The sequence below is a fragment of the Antennarius striatus genome, chromosome 9 (genome assembly GCF_040054535.1).
Source record: "Antennarius striatus isolate MH-2024 chromosome 9, ASM4005453v1, whole genome shotgun sequence".
Classification (NCBI taxonomy): domain Eukaryota; kingdom Metazoa; phylum Chordata; class Actinopteri; order Lophiiformes; family Antennariidae; genus Antennarius; species Antennarius striatus.
In genome coordinates this window covers 444,126-461,198 of record NC_090784.1, presented here as the reverse complement: position 1 = coordinate 461,198, position 17,073 = coordinate 444,126, and the positions used below count along the sequence as shown (strand labels likewise).

At 46.4% G+C, this 17,073-nt stretch overlaps 1 protein-coding gene across 1 annotated transcript; it reads left to right on the top strand.

Annotated features, from left to right (window-relative positions):
- The first annotated feature begins 672 nt into the window (after positions 1-672).
- LOC137601559 (aldehyde dehydrogenase, mitochondrial-like) lies at positions 673-10,283 on the top strand. The gene is made up of 13 exons (XM_068323793.1): positions 673-908; positions 2,123-2,227; positions 2,557-2,697; positions 2,887-2,966; positions 3,441-3,552; positions 3,655-3,783; positions 3,985-4,098; positions 4,274-4,376; positions 4,810-4,994; positions 5,117-5,281; positions 5,412-5,569; positions 8,012-8,126; positions 9,978-10,283. Exons 1-13 carry the CDS (start codon positions 792-794, stop codon positions 10,008-10,010), a joined length of 1,557 nt encoding a protein of 518 aa, XP_068179894.1. The 5' UTR covers positions 673-791; the 3' UTR covers positions 10,011-10,283.
- Positions 10,284-17,073: the final 6,790 nt, after the last annotated feature.

Sequence of the window (17,073 nt, the reverse complement as noted above, 5' to 3'; positions counted from 1 at the left end):
GATGGTGACCTTGACCTTGAGAAAACCAGGTCAACGTCAAATTTCAACTTTTTGTACACTCAGGAACCGGATAAGATAGTAAGATGAGGGAGAAGGCCAGTGTAAGACCATAGATCAAAACTAGTGTGTTGATTGATGACAGTAGGTCAGAGCACTTGCTTTGATCTTTGATGTATGCAAGTAGGTCAGGGTAGAATTCAGGGGTGTCGCGGGATGTTAGTGTGACTCTTGATCAATAACATTCAGTAACACGTCGAACCTGTGAGATCATGCATCACCTGAACAAACCAGTGTGAGCAGGTTTCTGCTGGGGTACCTCCGGAGCAGCAGGGGGCAGTATCTGCTGGGGTAACTCCGGAGCAGCAGGGGGCAGTATCTGCTGGGGTAACTCCGGAGCAGCAGGGGGCAGTATCTGCTGGGGTAACTCCGGAGCAGCAGGGGGCAGTATCTGCTGGGGTAACTCCGGAGCAGCAGGGGGCAGTATCTGCTGGGGTAACTCCGGAGCAGCAGGGGGCAGTATCTGCTGGGGTAACTCCGGAGCAGCAGGGGGCAGTATCTGCTGGGGTAACTCCGGAGCAGCAGGGGGCAGTATCTGTTGGGGTAACTCCGGAGCAGCAGGGGGCAGTATCTGCTGGGGTAACTCCGGAGCAGCAGGGGGCAGTATCTGCTGGGGTAACTAGATGTCAGGCTCCAGACACTGACGCAGAAGAGGACCGGGGCTGACGGAGCCTATATAACTTGTTGATCCACGGTCGTGATCACTCCTGACGGGCTGCAGCCAACCTGACGCGATGCTTCGAGCCGTTCTTCTCCGGGGGGTGTCTGCACTGAGTCGCGCTGGGGGCTGTCGGTACTCGACAGCCGCGATCCCAGCCCCCACCGCCAGACCCGAGGTCCACTACAACCAGGTAACGGGACAGGAGGCGCTCCTGCGGGGGGGGTCACCGGGACCGGGATCCGTTAGTGCGGGTCAGTGATCAGCTGCAGCGCCTTCCTGACTGTTTCCTGACTGGATGCAGTCAGTCAGGCCGTCCGGACGGGTCACGGAGTCCAGCGGGTCATTTCAGGTCCTCTGGTGAACCGGAAACCAGTGTGAACACCTCGGTGGTGACGTCACAGTTCTGACGCGTTAGTTCACCAGTGATTTGAGTGTTACTGCTGGTGTGGAGGGGAGACTCCGCTTCCGCGCCTTTTGACTGTTCTGACTGTTTCCTGACTGTTTCCTGACTGTTTCCTGACTAAATCCAGACTAAATCCAGACTAAATCCAGACTAAATCCAAAATAAATCCAGACTAAATCCAAACTAAATCCAAACTAAATCCAAACTAAATCCAGACTAAATCCAGAATAAATCCAGAATAAATCCAGAATAAATCCAGTCATCGAGTCTAGGATTATCTAAGGACAAACATTTTCTATGGTGAACTTTGGACACCAGTGTGAATACCACATTGATTATTGATTATGTAATGATCAGTGTTTTCCAGCCTGGTCTGACAGTTGCCACATGGATCAAAGCGTTTTGTGCTGCGTGTCAGCAGCTGCTATCAGGACCAGAACACCACCGCTGATGGTGAAGACCTGCTCTGATAGGTTACACAAGTTATGCACGAGTGATAAGGATCTGTTCCAGGGTTGGGTGTGTCAGTCTGAAACTTAAACAAACAGCAGCTGAACAGACTTTAGCACACACACACACACACACACACACACACACACACGATGGTTCATTAATACCTCACAAGACAAACAGGAACGTTTAGATCCTTTTACTGCGTCGACATCCATGTTGCGTTCTGAATGCCTTTTGAAACGTTGATCCTGACCCGACCATGCAGCGTCACCACTGACACCCAGGAATGTGTCCATGCTCTGAGTCTTTAAAGGAGACTTTTAAAAATTAAATCAATCTCACAGAGAGATTTGTATATTTTTGGAGCAGAAATCGAAATAAAAAGCATTTTTTGGGGCAACTTGTCGTTGCATTAATTGATTTCATTATTGACAGGTAGCATAAATGTCCCATTATTAACATAAAGTCGTTAAATAGCGTCAGAAGTACAGTAGTTGAAGGTTAAAACTCTTTCTTCCACAGTGGGTTAATGCATTGTGATGTTTCAGCTGTTCATCAACAACCAGTGGCAGGACGCAGCCAGTGGGAGAACGTTCCCCACCATCAACCCAGCAACTGGTGAGGTCATCTGTCAGGTGGCCGAGGCTGATAAGGTAAACGCATGGAAACGCATGTAAACGCATGTAAACGCATGTAAACATATGGAAACGCATGGAAACGCATGGAAACACATCTGATAGATCTGATCAGGTAAACAGATCTCCACGTTGAGGGTCAGTTGGGTGACCTCTGAACTTTAATGATCCCAGTTGTCACTTCTGTTTTGACATAAAGCCGTGTGTGTGTGTGTGTGTGTGTGTGTGTCTCACCACAGGCGTCATTAAAGGATCGTTTCATTACTTGTGATTTCATGTAATTGACGACGAGAGATTTTCCTTTTCCTGATCGCACCATAAACGACAGCTCGTGTCGTTGTTCACAGGCAGACGTGGAAACAGCGGTGAAAGCGGCTCGTAATGCCTTTCGGTTGGGGTCACCATGGCGACGGATGGACGCCTCCCATCGCGGTCTACTTCTACACAAGCTGGCCGATGCGATTGAGAGGGACGCTGCTTACCTGGCGGTGAGTCGGTACTAAAGGTGTTACCAGAGCTGCTGGGGAGGGGCGCCGTTACCGTCTGACTGTTCTCTGGGTTCTGACATGAGCACCACCCTCACCAAATGTCTCCTCTCATCTCCAACCGGTTTCATGATGTTTGTTTCGTGTTATGTGAAAGTTGAATGTGTGAAGCTGAGGTCATGTTGTTCTCAGGAGCTGGAGACCCTTGACAACGGAAAGCCGTACGCCGTCTCCTACTCGGTGGACCTGCCCAACGTCGTCAAGGTCTTTAGGTACCCAATGAACTAGACCATAACCCCCCCCTTACTCACGCTTCAACAGCCTCTCACTACATCATGGCGTCGTAGAAGGTAGTCACGTGACACCGTACACGCATGCTATTGGCTGACAGCGTCCGTGTGTGTGCTGCAGCACACTTCTGTGTATTAAACACACACGTCTTTAATACACAGGTGTTTTAAAGGTAATACAGATAGAAGGTGCTTTAATATCCATATGGGGGGTTCACAAACGTTTACATTACTGTAAATATTAAGATCGTTGGTCGCTCTATTGGGGAGTTTTGTTTTTTGTAGGTGTTCCTGGAACGCATTAACGAGGAATGAGGGGTCACTACAGGATTTATCTTGGAGGAAGTGTGTATTTCCTGGGTCCAGGGAAACAGGAAATGCACCGTTAAATGACAGGAAACGTGTTTTAGAATTGAGCTTCTCTGAACAAATTCACACTCGGCGTTCTGTCGTCAGGTATTACGCAGGCTGGGCTGATAAATGGGAGGGAAAGACCATCCCCATCGATGGAGACTTCTTCTGCTACACAAGACATGAACCTGTCGGAGTCTGTGGACAGATCATCCCGGTCAGTGGGCTGGGGGGGTCAGCAGAGGGCCTGGGGTGTTGAAGCAGGTTCAGTTTCTCTTGCAGCAGACTGACCTAACATGACCCTGTCTGTCCCCCCCAGTGGAACTTCCCTCTGCTGATGCAGGCGTGGAAACTGGGCCCCGCCCTGGCCACTGGGAACACGGTGGTGATGAAGGTAGCAGAGCAGACCCCCCTCACGGCGCTCTACGTCGCCAACCTGATTAAAGAGGTGCTTTACTCTGTTTTTACCTTCAAATTAATCTGTACACTTGGTAAGTAATCCTATGTATGATATACATGTACATGTGTACATGTACACACTACATCAATACACGTATTGATTCTAACAAACCTTGAGCCTGAGCACCTATCTGCTGCCGTCTTACCATCCAGTAGTTTGTGGTGACGGCGTGACGCGTCTTCGTTCCAGGTGGGTTTTCCTGAGGGTGTTGTGAACATCCTGCCCGGCATGGGGCCGTCAGCGGGGGCCGCCATCGCTAACCACATGGATGTAGACAAGCTGGCGTTCACCGGCTCCACGGAGGTTTGACCTTCTGTTTGACCTTCTGTTTGCCTTCTGCTGCTGGTAGTCGTGTGCGCGTACAGTTCTGACTTTTATCCAGTGTATAAATTGAGTGGTTCTTCTAACTTTAAATGTAAACCTGAAGAACTTCTTTTAAATGGTCTTTTATTTCTGTGCGTGCCTTTGCCCCCGTCAGGTGGGTCACCTGATCCAGCAGGCCGCCGGCAGCAGCAACCTGAAGAGAGTCACTCTGGAACTGGGAGGGAAGAGTCCCAACATCATCCTGTCGGACGCCAACCGTACGCTGTTTTAAACTTTAAGAGCAATCTGCTGCTGTTTCCATGGTTACAGACAACAGCTGTAGCTTCATTCTAATTCAGTCGTAATGTCAATCTAGTTTTCCCACATATAAAACATTGTCAACACCTTTTAAAAATAATGTTAACTTCTCAAGAGTTGACATGAAGCAGCGTTGGACCTTTTTGAGGTAAAGGCTAACTCACCGTCACGCAGTCACTGAAATACTTTTTAAAACTTTATTAGCACTCACTGATGGAGTCAGGACGTGTGTGTGTGTGTGTGTGTGTGTGTGTGTGTGTGTGTGTGTGGAATGGACCCGCCCTAGCGCTGAGACACTGCCCCCCCCAACACTATTTAAATGAAAACGGATAAACAGCTGAATAGAGGAATGAAGGAGTGATGTTGACGGGGGTCTGCTGTGCTTCCTCTCAGTGGAGGACGCGGTGGAGCAGTCCCACTTCGCTCTGTTCTTCAACCAGGGCCAGTGCTGCTGCGCCGGGTCCAGGACGTTCGTCCAGGCCGACGTCTACGACGAGTTTGTGGAGCGGAGTGTGGAGCGCGCTCAGAGGAGGGTGGTGGGAAACCCGTTTGACCTGAAGACGGAGCAGGGACCTCAGGTCAGACACACTGCTGCACTCACAGCGCTCCGCTTCAGCAGTTACATGTTCAATGATCAATAAATGTTGTGTGAATGATAAAAGAGGAAAAATCATTGCCCCCCCTGTGGTGACTTCTCCAGATCGATGAGGAGCAGTTTAACAAGATTCTGGGCTACATCGGCAGTGGGAAGAGAGAGGGGGCCAAACTGATGTGTGGGGGCAAAGTGGCTGCAGATAAGGGGTACTTCATCCAGCCCACCGTGTTTGGAGACGTCCAGGACAACATGACGATCGCCAGAGAGGAGGTGGGACAACAGTAGTTATTGACTCAGTGAAGACACTTTGAACACAGTAATGAGTTACAACAAGTATCATTCTAATGTATTGTCAATGTGGTAATACGTACTCCACTTGTGTTTGTTATACTTCTTACAGATATTCGGTCCAGTGATGCAGATCTTGAAGTTCAAAACGATGGAAGAGGTGGTGACCAGGGCCAACGATACCAAATACGGACTAGCAGCTGCTGTGTTCACCAGAGACATCGACAAGGCCAACTACGTGTCCAGTGGCCTCCGAGCTGGAACGGTCTGGTAAGACCCTCATGACTGTTATTACAGTATCGGTATAATGTAGTTATTACAGTGTCGGTATAATGTAGTTATTACAGTGTCAGTATAATGTAGTTATTACAGTGTCGGTATAATGTAGTTATTACACTGTCGGTGTAATGTAGTTATTACACTGTCGGTGTAATGTAGTTATTACACTGTCGGTGTAATGTAGTTATTACACTGTCGGTGTAATGTAGTTATTACACTGTCGGTGTAATGTAGTTATTACACTGTCGGTGTAATGTAGTTACTACAGTGTCGGTGTAACGTAGTTATTACAGTGTCGGTGTAACGCAGTTATTAGTGTCGGTGTAACGCAGTTATTACAGTGTCGGTGTAACGCAGTTATTACAGTGTCGGTATAACGCAGTTATTAGTGTCGGTATATAGCAGTTATTACAGTGTCGGTATAACACAGTTATTACAGTCTCGGTATAACGCAGTTATTTCAGTATCAGTGTTATATCCAATCCAATCTTTATTTGTTGAACACTTTACCACAACCACAGTCGACCAAAGTGCTGCACAGACGAATAAATAAAAAGAACAAACATTATAGATAAAAAACAAAGTGGCTCAAATATTGCAAGTAAAATAAATTAAAAACATAAAATATGAATAAGAGCAAAAGCCGTATAATCAGAGCAATAAAAATAAGATAAAATAAGATAAAATAAAATCTGGTGTCTATCTAGATGTTAAAAGCCAAGGAGAAGAGGTAGGTCTTCACACAGATTTAAAAACAGACAGAGAAGAGGCCTGTCTGATCTGCTGAGGCAGATTATTCCACAATTGAGGAGCCACAACTGCAAAGACACGGTCCCCTCTGAGCTTCTGTTTGGTTTTGGGCCCTCAGGAGCAGCTGATCAGCTGACCTGAGAGAGCGAGCAGGTACATAGCGGTGTAGAAGCTCAGAGAGGTAAGGCGGGGCAAGGGCATTCAGGGATTTAAAAGTAAATAAAAGAATTTTAAAATGGATTCTAAAATGTATGGGCAGCCAGTGGAGTGAGGCTAAAATGGGGGTAATGTGCTCACGTTTACGGGTGCTGGTCAACAGATGTGCAGCAGCGTTTTGGACCATCTGGAGACGGGAGATGGAAGAAGCACTAACCCCCACATAAAGAGAATTGCAATAGTCCAGCCTAGTGGTGACAAAGGCGTGGATGACTGTTTCGAAGTGTTGCCTCGAAAGAATAGGTTTTATTCTGGCCAGCTGCCTCAAATGATAAAAGCTGGACTTCACTACTGCCCTGATCTGGCTGTCAAGCTTAAGACCTGAGTCCATTTTTACCCCAAGATTAGTGATGGCTGGCCTGACATGCTGGGCCAAAGGACCCAGATCTGGAAGGGGTGTTCCAGCGGTGCCACCAAAAAACATCACTTCAGTTTTCTTTTCATTAAAAGTCAAAAAGTTCAGAGCCATCCAGGCCTTAATGTCATCAAGACATTTAACTAATGCAGCGATAGAGTACGCATTGTTCTTTTTGAGTGGAACATAAATCTGGCTGTCATCCACATAACAGTGGTAGTGAATCCCATGTTTCCTAAGTATGGAGCCAAGCAGGAGCAGATAGAGAGAGAAGAGAAGAGGGCCCAGAACTGAGCCCTGTGGGACCCCACACAGGAGAGGAGCAGAGGAGGACACTGAGTCGCCAAGGCTGACACAGAACCTTCTACCTGTCAAGTACGACCTGATCCACTCCAGTGCTATGCCCCTGATGCCCCCCCACTGTTCCAAGTGGGAGATCATGGTCCACTGTATCAAATGCAGCAGTTAAGTCTAAAAGCACTAAAATAACACAGTCACCAGAGTCAGTAGCTAAAAAGATATCATTAAAAACTCTTAAGAGCTGATTCTGTGCTGTGCAGGGTTTTAAAACCGGATTGGAAAACCTCAAGAATATTGTAGTCTTTATTATATATATAATGTAGTTATTACAGTATCAGTATTGTATAATGTAGTTATTACAGTATCAATATAATATAATTTAGTTATTACAGTATCAACATTGGTCTGTAGCCCGTCACGGTCAAGCCTCCACAACCATCATGGACTTAACGTGCACTCACTCACTCACACACACACACACACACACACACACACACCCTTTCAACCTATCCCTGTTGTTGCTCACCTATGTGAGGTGTTCTTTGTGTAACATGTTACATAAATCATGCTTTGTGTGATAATGGGGAGAAGGCGGGTGTGATGAACGCCCCCCACCCCCTCCTCCAAAAACATTGTTGTTTGCTGAATCTGTGTATTTGCACACTTGTTCAGTTCTATTTTTATGTATTTTATTTTTTAAAACTGGTCTGAGCCCGGTCCTTCCCCCCCAGCTAGGGGACACTTCACCCCCCCCCACTCTTGTGTTCATGAGGTTATAAATCATTAATTGAAGTGTTTGTGTTTCTCTTCAGGATAAACTGTTATGACATCTTTGGGGCCCAGGCTCCGTTTGGGGGCTACAAGGCTTCAGGCAATGGCAGAGAGCTGGGAGAGTACGGGCTGGACAACTACACCGAGGTCAAAACCGTAAGTCTGTTCACCAGCGTGGAGCACAATGCCTACACAACCAGGCCTTGTCACAGTGGGGGGGCATCCCCTGTAGGATGTTGGCACACCTCCAGTCCTCTGACTTTGCTACACACCTGTGTCATGTGGTGTGTCGTGTCTCACTGAGGGATGGGGTCACGTTTTGCTTCAGAAAGACGTCCGAGTTCAGGTCGCAGGTGGAAAGGTTAAAAGGAGAGGACTTCAGAGGGGGGACTTCGTGGGTAATGTGATTCCATACGTACCCTCGTTGTGACGGTGTTAATGTAGCGTTCCTACAGTACAGTAAAGCCCCCTGGCAGCTGTGAAGGAGTAATCCTGTCACTTGTAAAATGTTTATTAATTTACAATTAAATTACAAATTCTAAACTCGATCAATAAAACTTTAGTGAGACTCCTGTCAACACAGCATCACTTCTTTTGCTCCGTCTGAGGTGTTGTAGGATCATGTATGATTAACCCTTTGTTGGTCCTAACTGAAGCTTTTGGATTAGAATAAAGCATCTCCAAAGCCAAACGATGGTGTCCGTGTAGGACACAGCCGCTCTACTCACGCCGTTTCCATGGCCACAGAATTGATCGCCTCCTGAATCTCAGATGCATTCGTATAGATGATGTTAAAAAGCAGCTGTTCTGGATACAACGGGTCTGGTCCAGTTCCACTACAGTGGGCATGATGCTCTCAAGGCGCAAAGCCAGAGCTTTGGACCATAGTTTGAATCGACATCCAGAAGAAACAGGATCTTTATTCTCTAGTAGAACAGAGATTAGAGACTGATTTAGGGTTTGGGAGATTTCTTGTAGAATCCAGAGGGGTCACCATCAGGTCCTGGGCACACCCCACCCTGGAGAGATGGCAGCAGCACTGAGCTCTGGTCATGTGATGGGTTTCCCTAGATTGTGAGCAAATTCTACATCAACAGGCACATTAGTATTGGCAACAAAAACCAAAAACTGTGGAAACTAGAGCCAACATCTGTGGACGGAGACTGTGATGTGAGTTACCATGGTGATGTTCAGGTGACGAGGAAAATAATTTAACATTCATTAGAAGTGGAGCATGTTCAGAATGAACGATGGCCTCATACCCACCCAAAGCTAAGAATGACAAGTTCAAAAAGATCAATACGTGTAAATAATCTGTACGACGCACAGCTGAAAAAGGGTAAAAGTATTAATAAAACACGTGTAAGGTACTAAAACCTCCTGAATAATGGAACCAGTCGTTTGGGCTGGTGGTGTTGTTCAGAAAAATATTTCAGATTTCAAGCAGTTAAAATCACCACCCAGTGTCACGTGACACGTCTGGGAGGAGAGAAAAAACGCCTGAAGAAAGCGTCACGATCGGTTGGGGTGCGTGAACATTTACCAGCATCACATTTTTAATTCCACCAGCAACAATAATAAATCTGCCACTGGGGTCAGAAATAATCTGATGGTGAACAAGAGTTGGTCTTACCGGAGAGAGGTGAGGGGTGAGTGGCCGACCCAGCCCTGATTCAGGTTTCCATGTTCTAAGTTCTTGAGCTGGGTCTGGATCTCTGGGTCCCTTACAGTTAATAAAAACGACTGCCTCACTAGTTTTTTTCTTTCGTTACTTTAACTTAGAGCAATCCAGACACACGGGGGGCAAAACGAAACGAAGCGTAATGATGTTAAAAGCAAAAAGAGTTGTTGTAGATAAACACAAAGAACACATTTTGCACACAACGCTTGTCAGAAGTTATGTATCCAAGTTAACATGCAGTGTTTTACACATGCATATCTGTTTAAATGAGTATACAGAGATGACATATATTCTTTACATGTGAATTATCCTGTTTGTATTTCCAGGTGACGATCAAGGTGCCACAGAAGAATTCGTAGACTGTGAGACGTAACATCAACCAGAAGCAACACGGATGAGCCGTCAGACTGAATCCTCTGCTGCGTGCAGTGCCTCCTCATAATGTGTGGAAAGATCTTAAAATGTGCATCTTGAATAAATAAAATAGATGTTTCAACACTTTGAATATTTACTGTAGCATTTAACTACCTACGGTAGCTATTTTGTTCATGTTGCACCTGAATATACACAACTTTCTTTCTGCTATGCTGTGAAATTTCAGATTCTTCACAATACATGTCTTTGAGATACTCTTCTTGCTTTGTGATTCTTTTTTAAGCAGTAAATGGACTTTATTTTTCTAGGACCGACTAGTGGCCTTACCCCAACTTTAAAATGCCTGGTCCAATCAGAACCTTCAGTGACAGAGGGAGGCTTCCCAAGAGAAATGAAGTTGTTACTGAAATGAAGGCATCATGATTAAAGGCCTCCACCTTTCCCTTCTTGGATACTGAGATGGTCGATGGCTGATGCTGCAGGCACACTTCAAAAACGTCACAGTGAAAAATTAGTCCTCCTTACATTCAGTTTTAGTTTTATTGGGTCCAGCTCCCCACTCATTTTATATGTGTTGTCAAGTTTAAGAATCAAAAGCCTGGGGCGAAAAATTGTAGGTAACTCGTAAGCTAACTTCCTTGTGTTTGTGGCTTTAGCACCATGTCTTCTGATTGGCTGTTCTACAGGTCAATGTGACCTAAATTCAAGACAGTGATTCTCTGTCTATCATCAATTGATTGATGTATTGAGTAACCCTGATGTAAAAACACAGGTGCTTTTTAGATTCAAGATTCAAGAACTTTATTGTCATCTCAGCAACAAGTTGCTGATAGGAGTTTGTCTTGGTTCATGCTCAACATAAACAGGCAACATACATTCAGGAAAACAACAAAAAAATACAGTGCAAAGATCAGCAGCATTGGAATTACATCCGGCCGTTTAAAGTGCTATATGCATTGCATATTGCTATATACATGCATTGTTACAACTGGACACTAGCGAGACAAGTTCAAATGTCTAATAGCTAAAGGGTAAGTGCTATCTCTGAAGCGAGATGTTGAGCAGTTAATACTTCTGTACCTCCTGCCTGATGGGAGGTACAGAAGAGGTGGTGTGTGGGGTGGGAGTTGTCAGCTATTATTTTATTTGCCTGTCTGATAATTCTAGTGGAAAAGAGTGACGACAGTGTAGGGAGGCTACATCCAATGATTCTGGGTGCACGTCGTACTACGCTTTCCAGCTTGGCCTTGTCCTGAGAGGTTGTGTGACCAAACCACACAAGCATGGAACAGGTGAGAACACTCTCGATGGTGGCCCTATGGAAGTGAGTCATTGCTGCTTGCCTGACTTTAAACTTCTTGAGCTGCTGTAGGAAATACAGACGCTGATGGGATTTGCTTATGATGAGGCTGGCATTTAGTTCCCGTGATAGGGATTCATGGATGGTTGTCCCTCGGAATTTGAAGGAGGTAACTCTGTCTACCTCTTCCCCGTTGATGTAGAGGGGGGAGAGTGGAACCAAGATCTTTCTTCTGAAATCAATGATCATCTCTTTGGTTTTAGAGATGTTCAGGAAGTTGTGTTCCTCGCACCACCTCACCAGCTCTGCTATCTCTCTACGGTAGTGTGATTCATCCCCCTGTGAGGTAAGACCCACCACAGAGGTGTCATCCGCAAATTTATACAGCATGACTGAACTACAATGTGATTGACAGTAATGTGTGTATAAAGAGAATAAAAGAGGAGAAAGGACACAGCCCTGGGGACAACCGGTGTTAAGGAGCCTATGCCGGGAGATGAGATCACCCATTTTGACAACCTGTATCCTATATGATAGAAAATCAAAGATCCATTTGCATAGCTGTGTACTAACACTCAGCTCTTGTAGGGTTAAAATCAGCTGGCACAATCGTATTGAATGTGAAACTGAAGTCAACGACAAGTACACGGACATAAGTAGTTGTAGATTCTAGATGTTGATTAATTGCATGTAAACAGAGGGACACTGCATTATCCACTTCTATTTGCTCTTTAAGCAAATTGATGTGGGTCTAGTGTTATGCCTGACAGGCGTTTACATACCAGTCCCTCAAAGATTTTCATAATAACAGATGTTAAGGCTCCAGGCCTATAGTCATTAAGACAAGAAGTGTTATTTTTCTTTGGGACAGGAATGATCACAGCAGATTTAAAACAAGCAGGCACGACACAGAGTTGGAGTGACCAATTGAAAATGGAAGTGAGGATAGGTGCTAGTTGGTCAGCACAGTGTCTAAGTGTGGCGGACGACACACAGTCAGGCCCCGCGGCCTTCCTAGGATTTTGCTGACGGAGCAACAGTCTGACATCATGTTCAGTGATAGCAGCAAGAGACTCGCCCTGCTCTCTAGAAAAAGAGGGACTTGGTCACAATATCGAATCGACAGTAAAAGTCATGTAGCGTCCCTGGATGGGAGGGGTCCCTAACCGGAACATGGTGCTTGGTTTTATAATCAGTGATGTCCTGCAGACCCTGCCAAACACCCTTCATGTCATTTGCTTGCAGTTTGTTTTCAAGCTTTGCTTTGTAGGAAGCCTTAGCTTTTACCACAGCCCTCTGAACTTCACGCTTCAGTTTTCTATAGTTAGCAGTGTCGCCACTTTTAAAGGCAGCATGTTTTTTCTTACAAAGCAACCTCACTCCATTGTTGAACCAGGGCTTGCTATTATTGTAAACGGTAACAGTTCTTGTGGGAATACAAAGACTCTCACAAAAACTAATGTAGGACGTGACAGTGTCAGTAGAAGTGTCGTTATCCTGACCTTTGGTCCAGAGGTTGGTCCATACAGTACAGTCCAAACAGTCCCGTAATGTGTCTATGGCTTGTGCAGACCATATCCTACAAAGTTTTTTAGGAAACCTAAAGCCTGAGCTGGTGTGTGAGGTGGAGAAGTTCCGACTAGCTGTAGTCGGGCTCACCTCCACACACAGCGTGGGCTCTGGTACCGGTTCTCTCGAGAGGGGTTGGACTCTCTTCCACTCTGGAGTTGCCCATGGTGAGAGACGCCGAGCAGGTGTGGGTATACTGTACATTGTACATTGGGGTTCACCCCGGTGGATGAGAGGGTAGCCTCCCTCCTCCTTCGGGTGGGGGGACGGGTCCTGACTGTTGTTTGTGCTTATGCACCAAACAGCAGTTCAGAGTACCCACCCTTTTTGGAGTCCTTGGAGGGGGTGCTGGAGAGCGCTCCCACTGGGGACTCCATCGTTCTGCTGGGCGACTTCAATGCTCACGTGGGCAATGACAGTGAGACCTGGAAGAATGTGATTGGGAGGAACGCCCCCCCCCGATCAGAACCCGAGTGGTGCTAAGTTATTGGACTTCTGTGCTCGTCACGGACTGTCCATAACGAACACCATGTTCAGACATAAGGGTGTCCATATGTGCACTTGGCACCAGGACACCCTAGGTCGCAGTTTGATGATCGACTTTGTGGTCGTGTCATCGGACTTGCGGCCGCATGTCTTGGACACTCGGGTGAAGAGATGGGCGGAGCTGTCAACCGATCACCACCTGGTGGTGTGTTGGCTCCGATGGTGGGGGAAGATGCCGGTCCGACCTGGCAGACCCAAATTTATTGTGAGGGTCTGCTGGGAACGCCTGGCGGAATCCCCTGTCAGAAGGAGTTTCAACTGAATGGACCACGTTCCGCACCTCCATTGTCGAGGCGGCCGACGGCAGCTGTGGCCGTAGGGTGGTCGGTGTCTGTCGTGGCGGCAGCCCCAGAACTCGCTGGTGGATATCGGCGGTAAGGGATGCCGTCAAGCTGAAGAAGGACTCCTATGGGGCCTTTTTGGCCTGTGGGACTCCTGAGGCAGCTGATAGGTACTGGCTGGCGGTGGTTGTTGTTACCGGCTGGCGGTGGTGGTTGTTGAGGCAAAAACTCGGGCGTGGGAGGAGTTCAATGAGGCCTTGGAGTAAGACTTCCAGACCCCAAGGGAGGAGTTCAAGTATCTCGGGGTCTCGTTCATGAGTGAGGGTACGATGGAACGGGAGATCGACAGGCAGATCGGTGCAGCGTCTGCTGTGATGCGGACTCTGTATCGGTCCATCGTGGTGAAGAAGGAGCAGAGCCGAAAGGCAAAGCTCTAGATTTACCGGTCGATCTGCCCTCACCTATGGTCACGAGCTGTGGATACACGCGGCCAAATTGAGTTTCCTCCGCAGGGTGTCCGGGCTCTCCCTTAGAGATAGGGTGAGAAGTTCGGTCATCCAGGCGGGACTCAGAGTCGAGCCGCTGCTCCTCCGCATCGAGAGGAGCCAGATGAGGTGGCTCTGGCATCTAGTCAGGATGCCTCCTGGACGCCCCCCTGGTGAGGTGTTCTGGGCACGTCCTACCGGGAAGAAGCCCCGGGGACAACCCAGGACACGCTAGAAAGACTATGTCTCCTAGCTGGCCTGGGAATGCCTTGGGATTCTCCCGGAGGAGCTGGACGAAGTGGCTAGGGAGAGGGAAGTCGGGGCTTCCCTGCTTAAGCTGCTGCCCCCGCGACCCGATCCCGGATAAGAGGAGGAAGATGGATGGATGGATGGATGGATGGATGGATGGATGGATGTTGCATATGTTAATATGTACGTATATTATTTAAGTATTTATGTATGACACCCCCCCCCCCCTCCGCCCCTGTGCTGCCACGATCGTACAAATTTCCCTGCTGTGGGACAATAAAGGTGTTGGCAGAGTAGGGCTATACAGCGGCCTCGCATTTGAATCCAAACGTAGATCAAGCTCCGAAACAACATAAATCAAAGACGCTCTGCTGCTTTTTCCCCAAGTCACCTACACAGAACTGTTTTCAACTGTGGGTGTTAGGCTTTTATTTATTAGACACGCCCACAAGCTATAGACAGCAGGCCTATCAATCAATCAATCAGTTCCAAAACAATCAATCAATAAACCTAACATACCATGATATAACTTAAGTTTGCCCCATCACAAAATAACAAATAAACATTTAACCAGGTGATCATCAATCTAACCCTGAACCATGTGATCATCAATCCAACCCTGAACCATGTGATCATCAATCTAACCCTGAACCAGGTGAACATCAGTCTAACCCTGAACCATGTGATCATCAATCCAACCCTGAACCAGGTGATCATCAATCTAACCCTGAACAAGGTGATCATCAATATAACCCTGAACCAGGTGATCATCAATCTCACCTTGAACCAGGTGAACATTAATCTATCCCCAAAACATGTGATAATCAGTCTAACCCTGAACCATCTGGTCATCAATCTAACACTGAACCAGGTGATCATCAATCTAACCCTGAACAAAGTGAACATCAATCTAACCCCAAAACATGTGATCATCAATCTAACCCTGAACCAGGTGAACATCAATTTAACCCCAAACAATGTGATCATCAATCTAACCCTGAACCATGTAATCATCAATCCAACCCTGAACCATGTGATCATCAATCTAACCCTGAACCAGGTGAATCTCAGTCTAACCCTGAACCAGGTGATCATCAGTCTAACCCTGAACCATGTGATCATCAATCCAACCCTGAACCAGGTGATCATCAATCTAACCCTGAACAAGGTGATCATCAATATAACCCTGAACCAGGTGATCATCAATCTCACCTTGAACCAGGTGAACATTAATCTATCCCCAAAACATGTGATAATCAGTCTAACCCTGAACCATCTGGTCATCAATCTAACACTGAACCAGGTGATCATCAATCTAACCCTGAACAAAGTGAACATCAATCTAACCCCAAAACATGTGATCATCAGTCTAACCCTGAACCAAGTGGTTATCAATATAAGCCTTAACCAGGTGATCATCAATCTAACCAGGTGGTCATCAATCTAACCCTGAACCAGGTGAACATCAATCTAACCCCAAACCATGTGATTATCAGTCTAACCCTGATCCATGTGATCATCAATCCAAACCTGAACCTTGTGATAATCAATATAACCCTGAACAAAGTGAACATCAATCTAACCCCAAAACATGTGATCATCAATCTAACCCTGAACCAGGTGAACATCAATTTAACCCCAAACAATGTGATCATCAATCTAACCCTGAACCATGTGATCATCAGTCTAACCCTGAACAAGGTGGTTATCAATCTAAGCCTTAACCAGGTGATCATCAATCTAACCAGGTGATCATCAATCTAACCCAAAACCTTGTGATCATCAGTCATACCCTGAACCATGTGATCATCAATCCAACCTTGAACCAGTAGATCATCAATCTAACCGTGAAACAGGTGATCATCAATCTAACCCTGAACCAGGTGATCATCAATCTAACCTTAGACCAGGTGAACATCAATTGAACCCCAAAACATGTGATCATCAGTCTAACCCTGTACTAGCTGGTCATGAATCTAACCCTGAACCAGGTGAACATTAATCTAACCCCAAAACATGTGATCATAAATCTAAACCTGAACCAAGTGATCTTCAATCCAACCCTGAACCATGTGATCATCAATCTAACCCCGAACCAGGTGAACATCAGTCTAACCCTGAACGAGGTGATCATCAGTCTAACCCTGAACCATGTGATCATCAATATAACCGTGAACCAGGTGATCATCAATCCAACCCTGAACCAGGTGATAATAAATCCAACCCTGAACCATGTGATCATCAATCTGACCGTGAACCAGGTAATCATCAATTTAACCCTTAACCAGGTGATCATCAATCTAACCCTGAACCAGGTGAACATCAGTCTAACCCTGAACCAGGTGATCATCAATCTAACCCTGAACCAGGTGATCATCAATCTAACCCTGAACCATGTGATCATCAATCTAACCCTGAACCAGGTGAATATCAGTCTAACCCTGAACCAGGTGATCATCAGTCTAACCCTGAACCATGTGATCATCAATCTAACCCTGAACCATGTGATCATCAATTTAACCCTGAACCAGGTGATCATCAATCTAACCCTGAACCATGTGATCATCAATCTAACCCTGAACCAGGTGAACATCAGTCTAACCCTGAACCAGGTGAT

What these genes read in the sequence shown, in the direction of transcription:
- LOC137601559 (XM_068323793.1), top strand. Translation starts at nt 792, where the DNA reads ATGCTTCGAGCCGTTCTTCTCCGGGGGGTGTCTGCACTGAGTCGCGCT. An exon ending in AGGTGGCCGAGGCTGATAAG is followed by an intron (nt 2,228 to 2,556) that starts GTAAACGCATGG and finishes CGTTGTTCACAG; the next exon opens with GCAGACGTGGAAACAGCGGT. An exon ending in CATCCTGTCGGACGCCAACC is followed by an intron (nt 4,377 to 4,809) that starts GTACGCTGTTTT and finishes GCTTCCTCTCAG; the next exon opens with TGGAGGACGCGGTGGAGCAG.